The 25,487-nt window shown below is 35.5% G+C and overlaps 1 protein-coding gene across 2 annotated transcripts; it reads left to right on the top strand.

Annotated features, from left to right (window-relative positions):
• Positions 1-600: 600 nt before the first annotated feature.
• On the top strand, positions 601-24,575 carry rnf122 (ring finger protein 122). 2 transcript variants are annotated; one of them, XM_028457675.1, is made up of 6 exons: positions 601-925; positions 14,234-14,390; positions 21,404-21,449; positions 21,529-21,570; positions 21,667-21,749; positions 23,896-24,575. In XM_028457675.1, the coding sequence occupies exons 2-6, from the start codon at positions 14,281-14,283 to the stop codon at positions 24,008-24,010; spliced, it is 396 nt and encodes a 131-aa protein (XP_028313476.1). In that variant the 5' UTR covers positions 601-925; positions 14,234-14,280; the 3' UTR covers positions 24,011-24,575. The 2 variants fall into 2 exon arrangements, with proteins under 2 accessions (XP_028313476.1, XP_028313477.1); XM_028457676.1 differs by having other exon boundaries at positions 21,670-21,749.
• The last annotated feature ends 912 nt before the right edge of the window (positions 24,576-25,487 follow it).

Consider the following 25,487-nt stretch of genomic DNA (forward strand, 5'->3'; position numbering starts at 1 on the left):
AAAATTTAAATTTTATTAAGATACGACTTTATTCTCAAAATATTACAACTTTAATCTTGAAATATTATTACTTTAATCTCATAAAATTATGATATGACTTTATTCTCATAAATTTGGATTTTATTAAGACACGACTTATTCTCATAAAATTATGATTTTATTCTAGAAATATTACAACTTTAATCTTGAAATATTATGACATCATTCCAGAATATTACGACTTATTCTCAAAATATTACGAAATTATTCTCAATATATTACGGATTTCATCTCATAAAATTACATTTTTTTCAAGATACATATTCATTCTCATGAAATTATAACTTTATTCTTGAATTATTACGACTTTTATTTGTAGTACTTATTTTTTAATGTGGCCCTAAAATGTAGTTTATTGATTAAAGTTACGTTTTGTTGATTGAATAATAAAGACACAAATCACCTACATATTTATTTACTCTTTAAGATAATTACTTTTAGTATAAATCAAAGAGAGACCAATCACCAATGAGAGAGCTCGTAGGGTTGTAGGAGAAGTCAAACGGTGTGTGATTGGTCAGCTCTCCTGTCAGTGTGAGCAGAGTCTGAGGGGGCGGTGCCTACAGATCTACAGACACACAGCTCTCCTCCTACAGATGGGTCAGTGTCTGTGACTCTGCCTGGGATGGCTCCAACACATACAAAGAGAAAGAACAACCACCTCCGTTATTATTACGGGCGTCCCTCCGTGTACAGACGAGCCTGTTCGCTGATAATGCGCCATTACTGTGGAACTCCTCTGTGATGTGAGCTGCTCCCACACATCTGGACTCGGTTCGCCTCCAGCTGTGACCCTATTATTACCGCCGCTACGGACCAGGCCTGTCGGTGAACACGGTTTCGGACCCTCCGGTGCATTGATGCACCCGTTCCAGTGGTGTAAACGGTGAGTAGTGACTCTTATTCTACTGTGTGTGTGTGTGTGTGTGTGCGTGTGCGCGTGCGTAAGGCCTGTGTTTGTGTTCCTGTTAAAGCAGAACAAACAAAGGCAGCAATGATTTATACTTGTGTTCATCAGCTGCTCACTACATCCATCACCACTACTATTAATTAACAACCACTGGCGTGTCTAGAACTGCTCTAATTATGTTTATGCAAATGTATGGAAATAATAAAGCAGAGGATTGTAACAAATAGCATGTTACCCTACTTAAAAATAATCAATCAATCGCGATTTTATTGTTGCAGATTTAAATCGATTCTTAAATTTCCAAAGATTATTACATTTTTTCTTAAATTATAATAAAACCAGCCAAGCCCTCCTAAAATTTGGATATTTCAATGACACTATAAAATTAATTAAGGGTTACATTTAAATTTCATCGCCAGCCACTCGTTTAACAGAAAAATCCCATATAAATGTGTGATTTGATCCCAAACATTATTAGGTCGGCTAATATTCGATTGGCAGTTCTATTCAGACATAGCTCATTGGCCAGTTTAGGTCACGTGATAGGTGCACCACGTGACCTAAAGTTCCGTCAGTTTTATTTTAGCTCATATTTATTCTTAGCTACCTCGCTAGCCCTTTTTATTTTAGCCCTAACCCAGGAAATACCATAAAATGTAAAATTTTTTCGATATATGTATTTTTAAAGGTGGAATTTGCCGTGTTAAATATGGTTAAAATGAAAAATATATATGTCAAAAGGGGATTCGAAATCACGGCAGCGGAAGGAAGACATCCTTGAGTCAGACGCCTTAGAACACTCGGCCATCCTGACACGGTGGAAAACACAGGCACATTATGCTTATGGAGAAAAGATCTGGAAAAGGTACCCAAAACGTACCCATAGTCCTGGGGTTATAGATACGTTTCCGTATCAATAGACACTTCCAACATGATTTATGAAACCTTTACTTACCGGTACTTCCAAAAAGAGAATCACCCTCACATTTTTTCATGGTGTCCCAATCTGATATTGATATATCGCTCCAATATCAGCAACAAATTTTTTTTTTTTTCAAAGTCGAAAGTTTCTGATACAAGCATTTTGATAGATAATTATTTTTTATGGGTTAATTTATGTTATTTATTTAGTTTTTTCTAATTATTATAATTTTTAATTATCAAATGAAATTGTAGAATAATCTTATATTTAAGGTTAAAATGTATGTAACCCATTGGTTAATAATAAACTATTGTTCTCTGTTTGATAGGGATGTAATGATTCACTCAACTCCCGATACGGTTCGATTCACAATACTGGGTTCACGATACGATTCACTCACGATTTATTTTACAAAAAATTTTTTAACTAAAAATAAATCTTGAATGAAATAAATAAAGGAATAATGCAAAATGAAGAAGAAGCCTATTAATTTAAATTCTGGTTCTATAGTAAACAATGCAAAACTGCATAATAGTTGTTTTTCTTTTTAAAAGTGCAACTGAAAATGTATTTTGTGCCTTAACAATTGGACTTACAAAAAAAAAAACAGTCATAGCACTGTATTTACGTCAGATATTTGTTTGGACCAGCACAGGGCACTGGTAACCCAGTGGTCGGTTGGCATGCAGATATTATTGCAGTGAAGAAGAGATGCTATGCTAGCAGACAGAGCTAATAGAAAAATGTGACTTTTACAGATATTCACGCAATATTACAGATATTCTTTCAGGGCTAAAGGGATAAGGAATCATTTATGAACATGTTTAAGAGTAGAAGGTGGCCAGAAAGAGAGTAGTAGCAGATTCCACCCGCCGCCTACACTTCTGGACAAGAGAAGGATAAATATATAGCGCGCTCTGCTGTTTAAAAAAAGTACTGCGATTCAATTTTCACAGTGTTGATGTGAACCATGATACCTATGAATTGATTTTTAACTGCCTTACGATTAATCGTTACATCCATACTGTTTGAGTAATATCACTTAATCAAGTCTTTTCTAAAACTCCACATTACAAAATATGTAATAAAAGCATGCATAATTTTTGCCGGTATTGCTTCTAACCGATATCGTCATTGATAATGGTATCGACCAACACTAAATGCTATATCGTTATCGGGACGTCCCTATAGACGATATTGAAGGTGTTGTGAGGTGTTACTCAAAAGAGAAGTCGAATAAATCAACAGCTGAAAATGATAAAAAAAAATTGTTAAAAATCAAAAATCGGTTTGTAATCAAATCTAAATAATGGGAATCAAATCTAACCCTAGTATCTAATCATTGATAAAGAAGTGATTGCAGACTGTTGCTGTGAGACAGGAAAATGTAATGAATTTACATAGATTAATATATATATAATTTTTGGATAAGATTAAAAAAAGTTGCTTCATCTGAGAATAAGGTCAGAGAGGTCAGAGTGAGATGTTCACTATAGATACAAATAAGGAATAATAGATACAGAGGATGGCGCTTCCAGGCAAAATTTACATCAAAAACATATTTCTGAGTTAGTTTAGGCTGTTATACGATGATTGTAGATCATATTTAGTCCTTTCAGCCTCTGAATTTCTCTCTCATTGATGATGTGCTTTTCTTCCGCATCCATTGGATAAAATATTCATATCTTGTTGTGTTCTCTAATAAATACTGCACACCAGTGAATACTGCTCTTATAAATACCCATTCACTTGTTTGCGTTGTCATTTATAGAGCCATAGAGAAGTAAACAACCAAATTACAAACCTCATTTTTGGCTGCTCTAAATTTACACATTAAAAAGAATTCAGTTATGATGGTAATCCTGTTTATTTTATGATTGTAGACTGAATACAAAATGTCTTCTATTAAAATATTATAGTGATAAAATGATCAACAAGGAACACAAATGGAAAAACAAGTAACAAAGCAACTATTGTTTACTATAAATGAATGGTTAGTGCTGCAGATAAAGGGACAGTGTATCCCTCATAGATAAATACCTTAAATCAAACATCATTTTAAGGCCGTAATTGTCGCTCAAAAGTTTTTTTGATCTCCACCGTCCACTCATATTAAAATTGTCAGAAAAGTTTGGTGCATTGCATTGTGGGATGTTGAGTCCCGTATACGGATGCATCGATTACATTATTGTTATTTCTTGTGTTTGCCCCCAAAAAAAACTCTGCCAAAGTGACTTCCCAACACATTTCTGCTGTTTTCACTGAAAGTAGCGGCAAAAAAATGGCTGATGTTTGTTTTCAGGCTTACATGAAAATATCTGAATCCCCCTGAAATTGAAACATTCTAGAATTTTTACCAATTGTTCTTTAATTATTCAATAGGCACACTGTAAAATATTTGATTGGATTAATACTTTTGGAGATATTGCCAATTTAGTGGGGGTGGGGGGAGATGTGTTGGTTTTCACTCGTCCTTATTTTTCTTCCATTTTCAGCTTCCAATATCTCAAACTACATCACATAGGAAATTGAAATGCAATCATTATGAGACGGCAATGCATGTTTTGTTATTGCATTGAAATAAATTAATTTATTTTATTGCTTAATTGTGACCATCACCAGCCCTCCCTAAGGAAGGGTAAGAAACAATTTAATATAGGGAGGATATAGAAAGGGAGAGCAGTGTTACACCTCGGTGGAGGGGAGGGGAGCAGGGAGGAGAAACTCAAGGCAGGAAATAGAAAGGGTGGGGAAGAATATTAATTATTATACAGTGAGAGATGTGAAGTTGTAGTAGAACATATTGTGATTATTATGTTGTGTAATCAAGCCAGTCTGATGACAAGTGTGAAGCTTAGCTATAATGGTGGACAGAGGGAAGGAGTGAGTGGTAATACCTAAATCAGGTATTTGGGATAAACGTGTCTAAAGTTAAGCCCAGTACGAGTTTTATCCCACATCCCAAGAAATGTGGTATAGTAATACAGCCCCACCTACTCTCTCAGAATATCTAAAAAGATTTGCTATACATCCTATCTGGTGGACATACCAGCTCCTCAAAATGGAAAAAACGACTTAGCACATGTCTTAGCTCCATAAAAAACGTTCCGGTGACAGCGTTTCATGCCGATTTTGTCCATTTCCACGTCCAACGATATAGAAGCCTTCCTCCCATCCCAACCAAAGACAGCGCCACCATCTAGGGACACATTGCTAATGGTGTCAGCTTTAGCTGAGAAATATGTGTGTCCAAGAATACTCATCATCTGAAAAGGTGTTTTTTTTTACAGAATAATTATTTGTTTTATGTCTGAATTCGTTTTGGATCAAGTTGTTCAAGTTCAAAAGGAGTACTGTAAATATTCTCAAATGTTTGTAGCCAAAGTGTCATATATTGTATATATTATTATCCAGTGAAAACAATCTATACCTGCCTATCCAGGTGGATTCTTATCAATTCCCATCCCTATTGGGGAGTGAGGTAGTTTAACTAGGTCTGATGTAGTTCACTGACACCTAGTGACAGGGAGTTTACGTGCTATTCATACGTTAGCGCAATTAAATATTTTTTTTGTTAAAAAAACATGAATAAAAAAATTGTTTTGAAAGTTTTTGGATCGATACAATAACCGCATGGTGAAATATCGCGACATATTGCCATTTGATTTTTTCTTATTACCTTATTAACTAGAATACTCTCATTCTATGATCCAAATCATGTCCAGTCAAGACAAAATGATACAAATCTTTGTAATTTATTGTTCATGTCAACTGTTGCTCTCGCTTGAGTCTTGACCTGAAGTGTTTTCCTAAAAAAAAAGTGAGCAGCTTGTTGTTTTTCGTTGCTGTTTATATCCACGTGTGCGAGGCTTGTTTATTCACGGCTGTGGAAGGTTATCATCACTTTGCCCTGGGTGTCACTGACAGAATACTGTGTAGATGATGATGACGATGATGGATTGGTGCTGTTTTTCTCTCTTCAACCTCAAACCATTTGAATGCAGCACTCTCCTCCTCTCGACTGTTGGTGGAGAACAATTACTCCCTTTGTACCAAACCAATGTACTGCTATTCATAGAACACACATACACACACGCGCGCACACATACACACACGCGCACGCGCGCTGTATCAAAGAGTAACATTCTGTGGGAAAAACAAGGCTGTATCAGGGCGCCACTGCTGTGTGTGTCAGTGTGTCTGTGATCAACACAATTTCTTCCATGTGCTGGGAGTTGTTTGGGTTGGGGTCAATTACATTTTTCAATTATCCATGTTCAATTAAAACTAAATTATGATTACTGTGACCAGCATTTTTTTCCAATTACTATTGAAATTACAATAATTTTTTTCCCCAGAAAGTCAATTACAATCATGTTCAAATTCAATTAATCACAATTACGGAGTCTTTACTAAATAACCCCATAAAACGTATCCTTCCTCGTGTGTTAGCTTTTGCATCTCTTATGATAACGGGTCAGTTTTGATCCATGTCTTAAATCAACTGTAAAATACACTAAGGATTCTCAACTGGTGGGTCAGGACCCAAAAGTGGGTCGCGGTTTTGAACTGGGTGGGTCATGGACAGCTGGTCAAAAATAAACATACACTTAATGTCTTTAATTTTGGACTTGTCTTTTATTTTGAAAGAAACTTTTCTTTTGACAGGCGCGTTGTGAAATGCATGTTGCACAGGAAAATATATAGATTTATATATGCATGTTTTCAACAGCTATTTTTGTAAGTAAATTTGGTTGGTTGAATTCTAAAAGAAAAGTGGGTCATGATTTAATGACCGTGGCAAAATATGGGTCCCAGGGTGAGACTAGTTGAGAACCCCTGCACTAAAATATATTATCTAGCATGCAATTTGTTTCTTATCTCTTGGTTACCTTGTTAGACTTCCTAATCAATGAAAAATATTTAGCTCTATCTGAGCTATTTATCCGTCAGCCCTAGATTTCCATTTATTAGAAATGATACTCAAGAGAATTGAAATGTAGTGGGGAAAACTTGATATGAAACATATTTTAATAATTGTTAACTACGTATGTGGAAGCCATAGAACTGTAACATGGTTCCACAGTTTTGCCTTTAATTAAATAGTAGTTTTTAATAGAATTTCCGCATGCCAATTACAATTCAGTTTCAATTTTGTTTGTTTGTTTCGGTCTAACAAAACAATATTCAAACATAAATCACAATTTAAAATATATAACAAGCCTGAAACAAATACTTATTTGCCCAACATAAATAACATTTAAGTTACCTTTTTCAATAATACACACAAAAGAAATGCAAGCATTCAACTTCATTTGCATTGTCTTTTTTCAAATAATGTAAATATATATATATATATATACACATGTACTTTCTTTTTTTTATACAACATTTAACAAAGAACAAACATATTTCCACTGCTTCACCTAACTATCTAAAATATGTTGTGACATTTCTTTTTGAAATTAAATAATGTGTTATTTTTTTTATCAACAGTATTCTATAAATTAACTTCTAGAACAGACAGGCATCTTCGTTTTACTTCTAGTCTTATTTTTGGTCAAATAAACATAAAAATAATGGCTGTATTTGCTGGTCTTTTATGAGAAGTATTTGTGAACTCCTTCTCGAAGAGCTTTTATCTTTGCTTTTAACATTATCTGTGTTATTTTATAATAAACAATACATTTAAATTTCATACGTTTGGATTTAACAAATAATGGATGTGTTCTGGTCATAATATCCTGCAATAAAAAATATAATATATTATTAATTATTATAACAATCCATCAAGTTTATCTAAAGTCAATTATCTGAACTCAATTACAGTTCAATTAGGATTACAACAGCAACAGATATTTTCAATTACAATTACATCTTAATTGTATTTAAATAACAATTATAGTTGACCCAAACCCTGGCCTCAACCTACTTCCCTTTTCTTGTTGCTAACAGCAGTAGTTCATGTTGGCAGACCTGAGTGTTACCCCCCCACCCCACCCCCCAATGTTAACTGCTGAATATTTGATGCAAAGCTCTGTGTCTTTAGCGCACTAAAACAAGAGCAATGCTTGAGTTGTGTGGGATTGTGTCGTATATAGGACGGCGCTTGTCAGGAATCTCTCCAAAGACGCCTCAGTTGAGGTAATTTTACAGATAAATCACAGGGGGGAAGGGGGGTGGGGGGGACTTCCTCGAACAAAAGCTGGAAAATCTCTCTGTGTGTGTGTCTGCTTGTACGTGTCCTTAAACTCAAAATGAACACCTCTGGTGAACCGCTTTACATCCTTTTTTGTCTTGCATCTGCTGGGTGCCATGGCAACGAGGCTTCTCATGAGAGCACGGATATATAGGTCAGTGGTCACGTAAGGCTCCGCCCAGAGCTAAAGTCTGTGGCCTAATGCATACGAAGGTAGAGGATGAAAATGAAAACACACTACGGGCAATTGCATTATGACACAAACACACAGAGTGCAGAATAGGAATCTGACCCAGTTAAGGATGGAGAGTCTGCAGCAGATTCACAGGTGCACAGACATGCAGACATATAGACATATACAGACATAGACACATACAGACACATACAGACATGCTTCAGTTGTGTGTTTGCTCAGCATCATAAATAAATGTGTGAGGTCTGAATGCCTGTGGGTTTGCTTGTTTACGCCCTAACGCAGTAACAAAAGAAGCTTTATCCTCCCTTGTTCATATCATATCATTATACTGAACTACTGTTATGATGACAATTAAATCACATTTATACCAAAAAAAAGCCACCAAAGCAAACACACAAAATGATAGAATAATATACAAAACAATATACAAAATTACAACAAAAATACTCAAGACGATTAAAAATATACAAAAAAATTACAGAAAAACATAAAAAAAACACACAAATGTACACATAAATGACTCCAAAAACAAGAAATGACAACAAAAACCCACAAAATGACAGAAAAATACACAAGGCAACAGCAAAAATATATACATTTACTCCACAAACACACAAGACGACTACAAATGTACAAAAAATAACTGAAATACATACAAAATGACACTAAAAGTACACATAAATGACTTCAAAAATATGAAATGACAACAAAAACGCACAAGATGACAACAAGAATGACATAAAAGACCCTAAAAATCCACAAAATGACAAAATTACACACAAAAATATTTACAATTACTCAACAAACACAAAAGATGACTACAAATATACAAAAAACAACAGAAAAATATACAAAACCACACCAAATGTACACATAAATGACTCCAAAAACACACATAATAATTCTAAAAACAAAGCAAAATCAAAAAAACACAAAATGACTCCAGAAACACACAGTTTAGGATGGAGAGTCTGCAGCAGATTCACAGGTGCTTTGTAACATCAGTTGTGCAGTGATATGGACACAAACATGCTTGAGTTCTGTGTTTGCTCAGGATCATAAGGAAACAGACTGTTTGACACATATTAGTGATGGAGGTCAGAATGCCTGTGGGTTTGCTTGTTTACGCCCTAACACAGTAACAAAAGAAGCTTTATCCTCCCTTTTTCATATCATATCATTATACTGAACTACTGTTATGATTGCAATTAAATCACATTTATACAAAAAAAAAAGCCACCAAAGCAAACACACAAAATGATAGAATAATATACAAAACAATATACAAAATTACAACAAAAATACTCCAAAAACTCACAAGACGACAAAAAATATACAAAAAAAATTACTGAAAAACATAAAAAAACAACACCAACAGTACACATAAATGACTCCAAAAACAACAAATGACAACAAAAACACACAAGATGACAACAAAAATTTAAAAACAAGCTCAAAAACCCACAAAATGACAGAAAATACACAAGGCAACAGCAAAAAATATACATTAACTCCACAAACACACAAGACGACCATAAATGTACAAAAAATTACTGAAAAACATACAAAATGTTAATGCTTAGATTTATTAATATTCTAAATGCTTTACATGAATGTTTATAATGTGAACCTCGGATCAGATAATTACATATTTGTGGGCCCCTGTGATAAAAGTTGCCAACCTCTGATCTACATACTCATCATCCAGTCAATGAAGCTTCTAGATGACTGATTTCTACGGCTGCTTCACACAGTCCTCGAACTCCTTTACTGACTTTTTGGATCTTTACTGTTAACTCATTATTCTTTTGATGCCTTTATCATTTAGCACATTAATCAATGTTTATGATGGTCAGTTACATTATCAGCTAAAGTTACATCAGAGCATCACTGACGCCTCTCGCTGAGGAAAGTGGTGGAGTGTGAATTCTGTGCCATAGACTTGATTAATTGAGAATCTAGAGTGGAAATAAGAGGCGGGAGGTATTGATCCAATCTATTGCAATTTTCACCAAGAGGGTGGGAGAGGTCTCTGTTAGAAATGTCATCATATCACTTCTTTAGTCTCATGGAGTGACTCGAAATACTACAATCGATTGGAAGCAAAGCAGGAAGAAGGAAAAATCCATCACTAAGGATTTACTGTGGTGAAGTGTGTTCATCTGTTAACCATTCTGTCCATCTAGGATTTATCTGTCTGTTCACAACTAATATACTGCTGTGCATCCATCCATCCATCCATCCACACAACACAGAATTCCGAGGAGATAAGTTTACAGACCTGGGCAACTGGCAGCCCTCACTCTAATCTTGTGCAGCCGCCAAAGTGAATGCACAAAATGACATTAAAATACACAAAATTATAGAAAAAACACTAATTCCGCTTCAAAACAGATAAAATTATTACAAATAATATTTTTTCTTGTAAGTTATGAAAAAAATCCTGAAAATACACAAAACAACACAAAAGTTGACATAAATGACTTCAAATACACAAAATAGCAAAAAAAAAAAACACAAATTCACTCTAAAAACAAAACAACAACGACAATAATATTTTTCTTGTATATTCTTTAAGAAATCCTGAAGAATATACAAAACTACACCAAAAGTTGAAATAAATTAGTCCAAAATCCCCAAATGACAACAAAAACACACAAATGCTTTGTTTTTTCCTGTATTTTTGTTCAAGCTGATTTGTCTGGATTCTATAGACTGTGTCCACTATCTTATTCTCTTCCTGTTTTAAAGTTGGGAAGTATCATTTCTCCTGTGTTTCTCTCTTTTCACCATCTGTGGAGGAGTTGATGTGACCCTGAACTCACAGGACGTCATCGCACATGCAGATACCGAGTCTTATTACTTTCAAAAACTCACAAAATCAAAGTGTGAACTTATTACATGCTTCGTACTGCCTCAGGTGCTGCAGTTAAATCTACACCCTCTTTACTTTTGGCCACATGCAATCCTCGGCCTGATTTAGTGAGGCCTCTAAAGTAAATGTATAATCTTCTGTAAAATCACACAAAATGAAGAAAAAGTACACAAAATTACTTAAAACGTACAAATTTGAGAGAACAAACCCCCAAAATATCATGAAATACACAAAACGACATGAAACAAAAGTATTGAAAGAAATATGTACAAAATTACAACAAAATGAGAGTAAAATATACAAAATGATAACAAAATCACACAAATGACTTTAAAAATGCAGTCCCTAAATCAGACATTGGCAACCGGCCTAATTATAATACAAAGAAAGACAACAATAATACACAAAAGATAATTAAAATAATTAAAATAACAGAAACTCAAGATGGCTACAATAATACATTAAAAAATTACAGACAAATATAAAAAGCAACAACCAAAAACACGAGAACAGAAACACACAAAATGACAATAAATTACGCAAAACAGCAACACAAATACTCAAAATTACTCCCGAAACCCACAAACAACAACAAACACATGCAACACAAAATAAGAAATATTGCAACAAAAAATACACAAAGTTACCTCACGAAAACCCCAAAAAACAACAAAATTACTCCATGAAACAACAAACATACACAAAAGTACTCCAAAAACACAAAAAACAACAATCATACAAAATTACTCCAAAAACACACAAAACGAGAATAAACACACACAAAATAAAAAAAAATAATGCGCAAAACAACAACAAAGGTAAACACAATAACTCCAAAAATACAAATCAGTCTATCTCTGAGTTATTCAGTAGATCAAATTCAAAATGTCTTGATATGAATAATGAGTTACACACAGAGCATAGCGACCGTCTCTTTCATGACAAACAAATGAAAGCCATCATTTCATCTGGCATAGAAACAAAGACATGGTGTTTACTGGACATCTCCTCGTATCAAGAACCATTCAGGTGTTCCATGTCTGTGCTTTTCTGCTGGTATTATTTATGCATCCCCTCCATTTGGAGCATCACTTTAGAGAAGTATTGCATGAATGTAATGACTGACCCGGGTATGAAATCGAGTGGAGGAGGTTGAACGATTTGTGTTTTTTTTCCGTTGAACTCACAGGCTATGTGGTGTCGTCCTTTATCTGTGACTGTGTCTCTGTTCCTGAGTGTCTTTAAACAGCACTGATGTTATCCGTTGGATGAGTCAGTCGCTTGGATTCAGTTGCTTGGTTACAGCGTGAGGGGTGTTTTTCATGATTTGACTCAATAACATGACACGTTTCCCTATATGCATGTAGTAGTGCCTCACATTTCTACCAGTTTCTCTTTGTGTCTTCTGGTTTTTTTTAGCTTAAAGTGGCCAGAGCTGAAATTTAGATTTATTCTCTTGGCACTTGTTCTAGTTTATTCCTTATGATATCACTTCACTCCCCATGACATTTAATATCAGCGAGATTTGGATCTTTCTGTTAAACCCAAACTAAATATCTGCCGATGTTTGTCCACAAATGGTCTCATTGCATTCTAGTCTGGGGCAAGTCTTGGTCTCAGACTAGGGCTGGGCGATATGGCCTTTTATAAATACCGCGATATTTTTAGGCCATGTCACGATACACGATATATATCTCGATATTTTGCATTACCCCTTGAATTAACACTTTGATGCACAAAATCACACCAGTATGATGATTCTATATGTCTACATTAAAACATTCTTGATCATACTGCATTAATATATGCCAATTTTAAACTTTCATGCAAAAAAGGGGATATCACAACTAAGTCAAAGTTGACATAACTGTATTTATTAAACAGTGAGTGGCTCAAACATAAAATTGTCAACAGAAAGTGCACGTTCTGTGCAAAATTGGTCACAGAGACATTTCAAAACAAGACATTAGTGCAGGATGCAACTCACATGGCATTTCAAAACACACAAATTAAAGTGCACTTTTTGTACATAATGCCACTACAATATTTTAAAACAAATTGTGCCCTTTGTGCATGTTGTCATTAGATGACATTTCAAAACAACACTAAATTTAAGTGCACCTTTTGTGCATAATGCCACTAAGATATTTAAACAAAAAAAAAAAAAAAAAAAAAAAAGTCCGCAGTTGTTTAACGGTATGGTCATTTTCAACACCGCACAGACTACAAGCTGCGATATATCGAGTATATTCGATATATCGCCCAGCCCTATCTCAGACAGTGTGTTCTTGAACACGACACTAGTGTACAGTATGGAGTTTGACATTTCAACACACAGCCTGGGTTTTATCCAATAAAACTTTTCATCTGCAGCAGCTTTAAACATCAGACAGCTGCACGTGCATCAAATACAAATGTGACAAATGTTCTACCCCTGGGTATCAGAGTTTCTATTTGTGGTTTTTAAAATGATCAGATTAGGGCTGAAAAAAATATCAGATTTTTTAAAGAAAATTTGAGTTTCAATTTGATTTTCAATTTTTTTTTTTCAATGTACTTAAAAATGAGTGCAGACATCAGATATATTGTCAAAAGTGGAACTGCGATTGTCCTCAAGAGATAAAATGCATAGAAGAATCCCAAAATAAAAAGTAAACGAGGCTCTGTCATTCAACTATTTCAAGCTTCACAGTCGCTTAAATTTTCTGAGTAAGAAATTAGATAACTACATATTTCATAACATATAACATTACAATTAAAAAAAACAATTAAAATAATAAGCTCTAGTGTGAATAAAAAATTAAACATGCCTGTGGCAAATGTAAACAAAGAGGGGGTTGGCTCACATCGCGCTACGGTAACCCACAAGGACGGAACGCAAAAAAGTCCGAAAAAACTGTGGTAGGAAAAATAATAAAAAAATTAATAAATATAAAAAAAACTAAAAAAATATATATATTTTTTTAAACTCGAATTTGCAAAATAAATGTAATTTTTAGCTACAAATTCGATAAATCGATTAAATCGATTTTTTGCCCATCCTTAGATCAGATCAACTTTTTGTGATCTTTTTCTACTATTTTTGGTTTTAGGCTGCTTCTGTGGTCTGGGACTGGTTTACTCCAACAAATCGTGCACCATGCCACCTATCACCTTCCAGGACCTGCCTCTGAACATCTACATGGTCATCTTTGGCACCGGGATCTTTGTCTTCATCCTGAGCCTCATCTTCTGCTGCTACTTCATCAGGTGAGCAGAAACAAACGCAGAAATATGTGCAAAAGTCTCCCTGTGACCCTCCGCTCTCTCTTATCTGTCAGTAAAGCACTTTAACGTTACACACGGTTACATCTAGTGTCTGTATTTGTTTTAACAACAGTTAAAGCTTTCAGTCTGACGGAGATTGGCTCACTTTTTGACTGCAAAGTTATCCACAGTTTGTGTGAGAACAGACTCCTCTCAAACGTTTCAGTGTGGGTGTTTTGGCTCACACTTATGTATGACTGCTGCTCAGATCATCGTTCTGTTGCACGCTCCTAATCCAATGCCACAAATCAATAGGAATTGAAATTTCAGCTGTCTTTCTACCCAGATCAGTGTTGTTTCGATTATAGACAACCGTCGCAAAAAGAGCTTCATACACTTGACAAAGGTGACCTCAGTCTATGGATGTTACACTGTCTGAAAAAGACTTTAACACTTTGTCCCAAACCATTATTGAATTCAGATATCGGTCCGATATCAGCGAATAACGAGTATCGGATCCTATTGGCCTGCGTCTAAAATGTCAAACACAAAAAATATTGTTTTTATTGGATTTATTGACGTTATTTTGCAGGATCTTCTGTAGAATATTCTTCAGTTTAAGATTAAAATATATTAAAATAACCCATTGGTTGAAAATAAATGGCTCAGTTTTTCTAATACTCACTGTTGCTGACTATTGTTCTCTGTTTGGGTAATATCACTTTATTCATCTCTTTTCTCACATTCCAAATATATGTAATAAAAGTATTTGTGATTCATGCCGATATATCGGATCAATAGACCCTTTGATTGTTTGTAAACATTGTGACGTATTTTGTTGGGAGGGGCTTAGCCTGGAGGCAAACCACCATAGATGTATATAAACACTAGATGACTTACCCGCACTGTTAGACAACGGGGAGCGACGTAGCAACGTGGCGGCCATCTTACCTCAGACAGCTGGTCTCGCTCATTACATTGATGTCAATGGTGCATGTACTATTTGAATAACCATAACTTGCTGAATTTTCAACCGATTTTCAAACGGCAAGCAGCAATTTCAACCTGCACAAGCATCCTATGTCATACCTACATATAATAAGGTTTGTAATAAAACAAACCGTTTGTAAATCTGTCAATATTTCATTGAGTTAAGGGTATTTTTGTTGAAGCTGATCACTCACCTTCCAACAGCTACCGTAGAGCACGTCAGAACGTCAGTTGTCTGAGGTAAGATGGCCACCGTTGAGTTATCACGCTTGCGTCATCTAGTGTTTATATATATATATATATCTATGCTTTAGCCAGTGGCGTTTTCTGCTTTTGCCTCCAGCCACGTCACTCATAACGTGGGCCATTAAGGGATCTACTGTATATCGGTATCGGCCAATACTCATTGACGCAATATCGGTATCGTATCGTAAGTGAAACTGACGTTACAGCGACTGGAATAAATATTGTTTCACAACCATTCAGAGACTTGAATCCTTAGATATTAGATAAAGTTATACATAACAAAAACACACAAGGTGATGACATAAATACAAAAAAAACCAAAAAATACAAAGTTAACCAAATGACTCCAAATGACTCCAAAAACTCACAAAATGACAACAAAAATACACAAAGTAAGTTTAAAAACACAACAAAAACTTCAGAAGTAATAACTATTTACTAGTTTTTATTAAATGCAGAGAAAAGTAAGAGCTTTTTGTTCCATCTGATATATACATTTATTCAACGAAAGCTTTGTTTTTATATTGGAATTGATTTGTGCTTTTGGTAGATGCAAATTCTCATAGCTGTCTTATTATTTCAACATATTTATTTTGTATATATTTATATATAATATATTTATTATATATATACAGTATACTTATTTCGTAAATAAACATAAGGCAAATTAACATTTGATATTACATCCTAAGGTTCACACTTTGGCTCACTTACAGTTACGTAATATCAAATGTTCAAATTAAAAATAGCCAGTCTGATCAGTGGTGAAACTAGCTTCCAGTTAGGGAAGTGTTTATTTTTCTAAAGAACTAAAAGCAACACGTTGAACAAACCAGAAACTTTTTTTTTTTATTTTTAAAAAGGACTCGTTGGCTGAATGTTCAAAAAAAATATGTTGAAAATGAATATTTGGCCTCAATAATTGATTTAATTTTGATGTATACAAGTGGGGCGATGGCAGCTATATTACAGTATTATCTGTCATATTATTACATTAAGGAACACACAATCATTGTACAATTTAAATAACCCAAGAAGTCTAAAATATACATTACAATTAGCCGTAGGTGGCCTGGCCTCTTTAATTTATGTCTAAATAATCACATTTACTGTGTTGATCTGACACATCAACCCTTTACTTCCTGTTTAATCAATGTTTTTAAAGCTTTTCATATTTAGCCAACAAGTGATTTTTTTCAGTTTCACAAATAATGCTCAAACTACCTGATTTCAACATGTTTAACCTCCAAACAACATTTTAATCCACTCTATAACAGATATGGGCAACTTTTATCACAAAAGGGGCCCAAAATGTGATTATATCTGAGCAACAACATTCATTATTTAGAATAATGACCAATCTGAGCATTTTTTGTTTGTATTTTTGTTGTTTAAGTGTGTTTTTGGAGTCATTTTGTATATTTTTCTAGGTTTTTTTTTTTTTTTTTTTTTAATCGTGGTAGTCGTTTTGTGTATGTTTCTGTGATTTTGTAAGTTTTTTGGAGTTTTGTTTGTATTTTCATTGTGTGTTTCATATACTTTTGTCTTCATTTTGTGTATTTTTGTAATTTATAATTTTGTAATAAGTTGTCGTTTGTCATCTTTTACTGTGTTTTTCTGTAATTTTGTAAGTTTTTGGAGTCACTTTGTATATTTTTCTGTTATTTTTCTTATTTTAGGAGTCGCTTTGTGAATGTTTCTGTGATTTTTTTGTACATTTTTAGTCTTGTGTATTTTCGCTGTGGTATATATTTTTCTGATATTTTTGTCATTGATTTGTGTATATTTGGCATCCTTTTGTGTGGTTTTCTGTAATTTTGTATGTTTTTGGAGTCATTTTGTGCATTCCAATGTAATTTTGTATGTTTCTACATTTTTGTGGGTTTGGTTATCCTTTTGTATATCGTTCTATTATTTCTGTGGTAGTCGTGTGTTTTGGGAGAATTTGTGTATTTTTTATATTGTTTTGTGTACTTTTGTCCAGTTCTAACATTTAGCCTCACTAAGCTTTGGCCTGACGCCCACATGGTGGTTCCTGATTTTGTGACAGCGGGCTAAAAGAAATTGACAAAGAGGAACACAGTGACCTCTCTTGCTGTTCACCGTGAACTCTCTGGTGAGCTTAGGGGACGTTTGTGTTCGCAGGACGGGATGCGAGGCAACAGGAAGCCTCCCGTCACATTGTGTGTGGACAGCAGTGCGCTCGAAATAAACCTGGTCCTGAGTCGCACTCAGCGGGTGCACCAAAATCATCACAAATAACATCTGCCCCACACAAAAGCTCATTCGGGACCGGCAACAACACCTGCAGATGGCTTTGTTTTTGATCTTCGGCTACCTTTGAGTAACACATCATCCGTGTTTGGACATCTTGTAACGTGCGGTGCTATTTTTGGATCTAATTTCACATTTAAAATGCAGAACAAGTTGCAACTTGTGATTGAAATGTCAAAAAACATCAGAAATGAGTGTCTGAGCTGGAACACTGCCCAGAGTGGAGTGCACTGTGCTCTATGAATTAGTAACTAATAATAATTCAGTTGTAGTTGGTTTTAGCTGCACATTTTAACTGTTCTCATTGGTTGTAAAGGCAATTTGTGCAATTACTCCAAAATTAAAACCACATTTAATGGGATTTTAAGGTAAATGTGTGTTTACATTGATCTTCCCACGATAGTGGAACAAGATTGAACACACTGGCCCTCATTTATCAACTGTCCGTACGTTCAGATCTGAGCGTACGACGTGCGTTTGACCAAATTCACTATTATTATTCATTAATTTTGACGTGAGCGTACGCTACAATCTGATCTCACGTCAGGTCTGAGCTCATGTACGATAATTTGAAAGTGTGGATTTATGGTACAACGCAGCAAAATCCCTGTTGAGTAGTTGTTCTCAGTGCACACAGGGGGGCAGACTTCACCTGCAGGAGCCAATTCTCTTCCACACAGTGTTTAAATTTTAATTCCAGGTTTCACACATTTGTTTTGCGCCACCTCAGTTGTGTGGGTGCCAATTTTCATCTTGGAAAAGCTTCTTTTCGCGTTTGATCTCAGTGGGCGGGGCCTCCAAAACAGGAGGGCGTTACAAGTTAATGCCGATTGAACTCAGCCGCCACATTAATCAACACCCGATCATTTGTACACTGGGATTTGTCAGATACCAATGTTTCATAAATCACACGTTGGTCCTATCATGCAAATGTGAACTCAGGTTTGCACCTGTTTTCACACAAGGTTGATAAATGAGGGCCATTGTGTGTGTCTGTGACCCAAATGTGGCAAAGGTTCAATCAGGGGCTCCACATGTTGTTGTGGTATATTTCCAAATGAGATGATTGAATAAATTCTGACCTAATATCCTTACATCATCCCATACAATGAACATTTCTGATGGGGCTTTCTGCAGACCTCTTTAAGAGGAGTTCGTATTTTCTTCCTCTTATTGTGTGAGTTTCCTCTGGGCTCTCTGGTTTCCCTTAGCATTAAAAACATACATGCTAGGGGACGTTAGACAGGGTGGCCAAATGTGGCAGGTCACCAGAGATCAGATCTACACTTTACAACAGCAAAAAATCTCAATTCCCCCCCCAAACAAACTAAAAAAAAACACAAAAAAATAACAGATCAATAAATAAAACGATAATCGAATTACACAAAAATGACTTAAAAACCATACAAAACAAGAGCACTCAGAGAGCGCAAAACTCCGCCATGTTTAGAGGTGCAAAGTCACCAACAGGTGGATGCTGTAGAACCAGCCAAACATCTATGTGATGCTTCAAAACTACTGTAGTTTTGGATACTGTATCCGCAATACCTGAGATTATTTTCAAAATTCCAAACGTGTTCTTATCAGCTCACCAAATTTCATTTAAATCCTTTCGGAACATTTTGAGATATTCTGCTAACAAACGTCCACATTAACAGACGGACGGACAACAAAGCAAACCAAAGGATAACAAAAATACTCAAAATGACTCCTCCCCCAAAAAAGGATTAATTAAAATTAAATTATGATATAAAACAATAACCAAAATACACAAAAATGACTCCAAAAAACTTACAAAATCATAGAAAAACAAACAGTGACAACCAAAATACACAAAAAACACATACAGTATGAGAGAAATATTGACAATGACAAAAAGACACAAAATGACAGAAAAATACACTAAATAACTATAGTTTACTCCAAAAAACACAGGACAACTTCAAATATACAAAACAACACTAGAAATGCTCATAAATTACTAAAACAGTGCTGATAAATGACTCTCACAAACACAAAGTGACAAAAAATAAACAGAATGTCAAGAAAACACAGAAAATGACCCCCACAAACACAAAAATAAAAAAGAACTACAAAATGACTCCCTAAAACCCACAAAATACACATAAATGACTGACACAAACACAAAATGACAAAAAATAGACAGAATGACAAGAAAAACCCACAAAATTACTCCCACAAACACAAAAATAAAAAAGAACTACAAAATGATTCCCTAAAACACACAAATTGACCAAAAAAAATACACAGAATGACAATAAAAACACACCTTATAAAATAACACAAACCTTTCCTGTATGATGCTCAGATTGATCATTATTCTAAACGCCGACATGAATGTCACAACGTGGCCCTCACATCAGACAAATGCATTTTTATGGCATTTGCTGTGGTAAAAGTTGCCCATCACATACTGTATGTATATGCAAAATAACATATTTCATTATTTGTTGGTTTACCTAATAACCACAACTTAAACTCAAATGGGTCAACAGGTTCAAAACTATCTCTGAGGGTTATGAGGTCATTCAGCTTTTTGTAAAGTAAATGTCCGTGTCATTAACAGCCATGGGAAACCTGGACATAGAACAAACGTGTATCCTCGTATTGTTCCCGGTGATGACTGTTTGTTGTAATCAGTTTTAACAATTAATTATCACTTCCCTGTATTAAAAATGACATTTTTAAACCTGGCAATTATTTGACATTTACGTTTGATCTGAAAGGTTATTGCTGAGCTTTTTCAGGCCCTGTTTACAGACACAGGATCTAAGTTTAACTTTACAGAAACAAGACGCTGAAAATAACCTGCCTGAGCAGACACGACTCACTGAGTGATAAAGATCTGCTCCCCATTGTTGGTTCAGGGGGTGGTGCTGATATCTAAGCAGGCAACATGCTCATTAACCGTGCCCTTTGTGTGCACAGACTTATGCTTTTTACATGTGTGTGATTAAGTTACATCACACACATACAACAAAGGCTCATTTGTCTTTTCAACACAACCTTAGTAGACTGCAAGCAAACATCCTTGTTTTCTAATAATCATCTTAAAGCTGCCATTCCTAACATTTTTTATTAACACAGATAAAGACAAAGTCTAGTATAGATAGGTGATCAGCTGCTGCATTCATCAACACCCAGTCATTTGTACACTGGGATTGGTCAGATACCAATATTTCATAAATCACATGCTGGACCTGTCGTACGACCAAATGTGAACTCAAATTTACACTCGTTTTCACGCAAGGTTGATAAATGAGGGCCAGTGTCTTTGAGTGTTTTATCGTTTCTAAGGAGCACCTGTGCCGAGTTTTAAGGAGGCTTCTGTCTTCCACCTTTATGGTGTAGTGGGAAACGGTAGCCTGTCTTCATTTTTGGCATTTCTTCTAATGCAGAAAATATAAATTTAATAGAGACAAAAAATCTGAACAGAGCACAGCCAAATGTCCTTAATTTGTGTCTTTTTTGTTTTTTTCCCACAGCAAACTGCGACATCAAGCCCAGAGTGAGCGGTTTGGATACAGGGAGGTAAGACTGGGACCATTTTACCTTTACATTTTCATGGTAAAAAAGGTTTCATACATAAACTGTTGTGTTTTTCACACAGGTCATTTTGAAAGGCGATCCCAAAAAGCTGAGTCTTCACGGGGTAAGAACAAGATTCATTTGCATGATTTAATCAATAACCTGAGGCTAAGTGGAACAGCGTTCCTTTCTAAACGTTTGTCCCGTCCGTCACTCACAGCAGACGTGTGCCGTGTGTCTGGAAGACTTCAAAGTGAAGGATGAGCTGGGAGTGCTGCCGTGTCAGCACGCTTTCCACAGGAAGTGAGTAGAGTGACGATGGAGATTTGTGTACAACTGCAACTACACCAAACTTTCCATATTTATGACTTTTTCATGCTATATTTTTGCTCCATATTTTTGCTACATTACTCCCATTTCTGCCATTTCTCTATCAAATTTCCACTTATGAACTCTTTCCACCACTTTTCCTCCTAGTGTCACATATGTTGACCCATCATTGTCGCTTTTCACCAAATGTAATGCTTGTTTTAGCATTGAAATGTAATGGAGAAGTGGCACATATGGGAGTAATGTAGCAAAAATGCATTAAAAGGAGCAAAAATATGGCAAGAAAATGTGATGAACAGGTTTAAAATATGGCAAGTTTGGTGTAGTTGCAGAAAAATGGTAAAAATAAGCAAAAATGAGCTCAAATTGTTCAAAAAATATTTGCAGTTTTCTTAAAGGCACTTGGCGACCCCCGTGTCTCACGACGCCAACGTTGAGAACCCCTGGTCTACGGGCCTCCACATCCCACAATGCAATACAGGAAACGTTTCTGTAAATGAGAGTTCTGAAAAATAACTGTTTACAGTGGGAATAAAAACAATCTTTCAATCTGCAATTAAAAAATCTGTTTTTTTTTTAGCAAACTGTCTTTGATTTATTGATGCATGAGGCAGAAACGATGTCTATCTGATGAATGAAAGAGTTTGGTAATGAAAAGCTTGTCAGAAGTTAACGTTGAGGCGTCACACAGTCTGTCTTTTTGTCTTGTTGCTGTGTTTAATGCTTACATCAGCATCCACAGTTTATTAATGTGATGACTTACAGTCTGATCATAAACTACAGACAGATACACTGGGCTTTTCTCTCTTGTGCAAGCTTCTCATTCAGGGCTTTCTCAGTTTATCAGACGTCCCATTTCTCGTCCGAGGCGGAGTAACTTCCTGTTGCTTTGTCACTGATGAGTTTCCTGATTCGGTTTTACACGTTTTACAAACACAAGGAGCCACAGTTCCACCTTTAATCTCACACGTAGCGCACAATAATGAGTTTTATACACATAGATATTAGAATCAGATGTACTTAGTAATCCTAGTGGGAAATGACTTGTTACAGTGGCTTCAAGTCAACAAAATTATAAAAAAAAAGGTGACAAGAAACCTAACAAAGGATACATTATGAAAAAGTAAACAGACTAAGACAATTATTATATTAACACAAGAAAAATGAGTAAGGACTAAATATTAAATAAGGATTACATTAGATCAGTTTTGGCGATATAGAAAAATACAATGATGCCTATATCAATATATTTTATTTTATGATAAAATACTTGTTTTAGGAGTCGTTGCTTTCACTACTTCTCAGAACAGTTCATTCAGATGGATTTCTGAGTGCGTCCTAAACCAGACTTTTCCCTAAACAAGCCACACTACAGAACTCACTCACACGTGCTGTCCCTGAGAGGAGAAAAAGCCAAAAGTGGCACATATTGTGCAGCTATTTGTTAATAAATGTAGATTAAAAAAATAAATCATATAAAGACACTGTGTAGGCCTCATACAGTAGATCAATAAATCAAAGATTATTTGCTTGAAAAATTGATGTAAAAGGTTGAAATTGCCACTCGAATGTTTGTTTTCATCTCCACTGTAAACACTCTCTTATTGACATTGTTGGAAAAGTTTAATATGATATATATTGGCCATTTTGAGAAAAACATATCAAGAAATGAATTTTGGTCCATATGGCCCAGCCCTAGATTAAATATTATATTAAGGATTAAATACACATGTAAGTATAATGCAACTAGATAAGAATAAAGGGTGTAAATGGGCATGTTGTATAAAGTTCCATGTACTTATCTCAGTTTTTACTGCTGTAATGCTTTGTAAAGACTGTTCTGGGCCTGTGTGGGAAGCGTTTGGAACAAACTCTCTTTCTAACTGGGAAACACCCTTTTGTTACTGAAGCAGCCAAGAAACAGTCCTTGTGAAAACAGTTTTTATCCACATGAATATCAAACGGTGGCAATCTGACATCTCAATAATGGTTGTAATGAAACAGATTGACTGCCCCCCCCACCCACCCACTCACTCACTTATGAGTAACAAGTGTTGATCGACATATTGGGAAGTTCTGCTGACGGAGACTAACAAACTTGTCTCTTTTCCTTGTTTAGATGCCTGGTGAAGTGGCTGGAGGTGCGTTGCGTCTGCCCCATGTGTAACAAACCCATAGCCGGCCCCCCCGAGCAGCACCACAGCATAGGAACGCTGCTGGATGAACTGGTGTAACCCGTGGGACGCCCACCAACCTCAGTGTGAACACCGGGCAGAAAGAGAGAGACTGCTCTTGCTGTAAACTTAATGAAAATGCCAACACGAAAATGGTGAAAGATGCTGTTGCCATAGCAACATATTCTAAGATGGGGAGGCGACACTTTGTGTCGTTGAAGGATGATCCTCAACACGTCACATCTACACCTTTTTCCTCCACATTCTCTCATTCCTTTGCACTGAAGCAGCTTTTACCCTTAAACATGTTCAAACATGTTGCCAAGAAACAATGGATGACATCAGAGATCCAACAACAAAGACCATGGACTACTACCCTCTGGTGGGTCCTGACGGTACTGCAGATGGGCTGTGAAATACATTATAACAAGCTTTTAAGAAACTAATGGAGATCAGTGACGTACTTCACTGGTCTGACCAGCTTTGAGTTTGGTGCTTATGACTGTTCTCGATACCAGGGTTGGGGTCAATTACATTTTGAAATTACAATTACTTCTACAATTATCTATGTTCAATTACAACTCAATTACAATTACGGTGATTGGCATTTTATCCCCTGAAAGTCAATAACAAATTACTGAGTTACAGTTACAGTTACAGTTACTGAGCATTGAATAAATAAGCCCATAAAACATAACCTTCCTCTTGTATTAGCTTTCTGTTAGCATCTCTTATGCTAACAGGTCAGTTTTGACCCATGTCTTAAATCAGCTGTAAAATACACTAAAAAATAATATCTATCATGCAATTAGTTTTTCATCGCTTGGTTACCGTGTTAGGCATCCTTATCAATGATATGAGTATCAGTATTTTTTTTGAAATGTCAAAGAGTCCTAAAGAGAACTGACAGGTAAACTTTATATGAAACTAATTTTTATAACTGTGAACTATGTATGTGTAACAGGGTTCTCCAGGTTTAAGTTTAAATTGTAAATAACAGTTTTAATTGAATTTCTATGCCAATTACAGTTACACAGTCAAATATAAATCCATTATGATTACAACAGCACCATATTTTTTCAATGACAATTACAATTATAATTAAGTCATAATTGTAATTAATTATCAATTACGCAAGTACAATTGTAATTGACGCCAACCCTAGTGGTTATATTGGACAAAGAAGCAAAACCAGCAACTCATCTTAAAAATCACTGCTGAAAAAAAAAGTTTTTGACTTCTCGATATGATTGAATTTACTCTGAAGATTCACAAACTTGCAACTTGTTTTTAGGAATATTTTCAAATATTGTAACTGGTTTTCAGCTCACACACACACACACACACACACACACACACACACACACACACACACACACACACACACCACACACACACACACACACACACACACACACACACACACACACACACACACACACACACACACACACACACACACACACACACACCACACACACACACACACACACACACACACACACGTTTTCCACTGGGACGTTTTATTGGTCAGATT

Source organism: Gouania willdenowi, chromosome 9 (genome assembly GCF_900634775.1).
Source record: "Gouania willdenowi chromosome 9, fGouWil2.1, whole genome shotgun sequence".
In the NCBI taxonomy this organism is placed as follows: Eukaryota; Metazoa; Chordata; class Actinopteri; order Blenniiformes; family Gobiesocidae; genus Gouania; species Gouania willdenowi.

Bases quoted from the DNA above. Each gene is read 5' to 3' on its own strand.
- rnf122 (XM_028457675.1), top strand. From the start codon at position 14,281: ATGCCACCTATCACCTTCCAGGACCTGCCTCTGAACATCTACATGGTC. The intron at 21,571-21,666 runs GTAAGAACAAGA...CGTCACTCACAG, and splicing joins AAAAGCTGAGTCTTCACGGG to CAGACGTGTGCCGTGTGTCT. The intron at 21,750-23,895 runs GTGAGTAGAGTG...TTCCTTGTTTAG, and splicing joins CAGCACGCTTTCCACAGGAA to ATGCCTGGTGAAGTGGCTGG.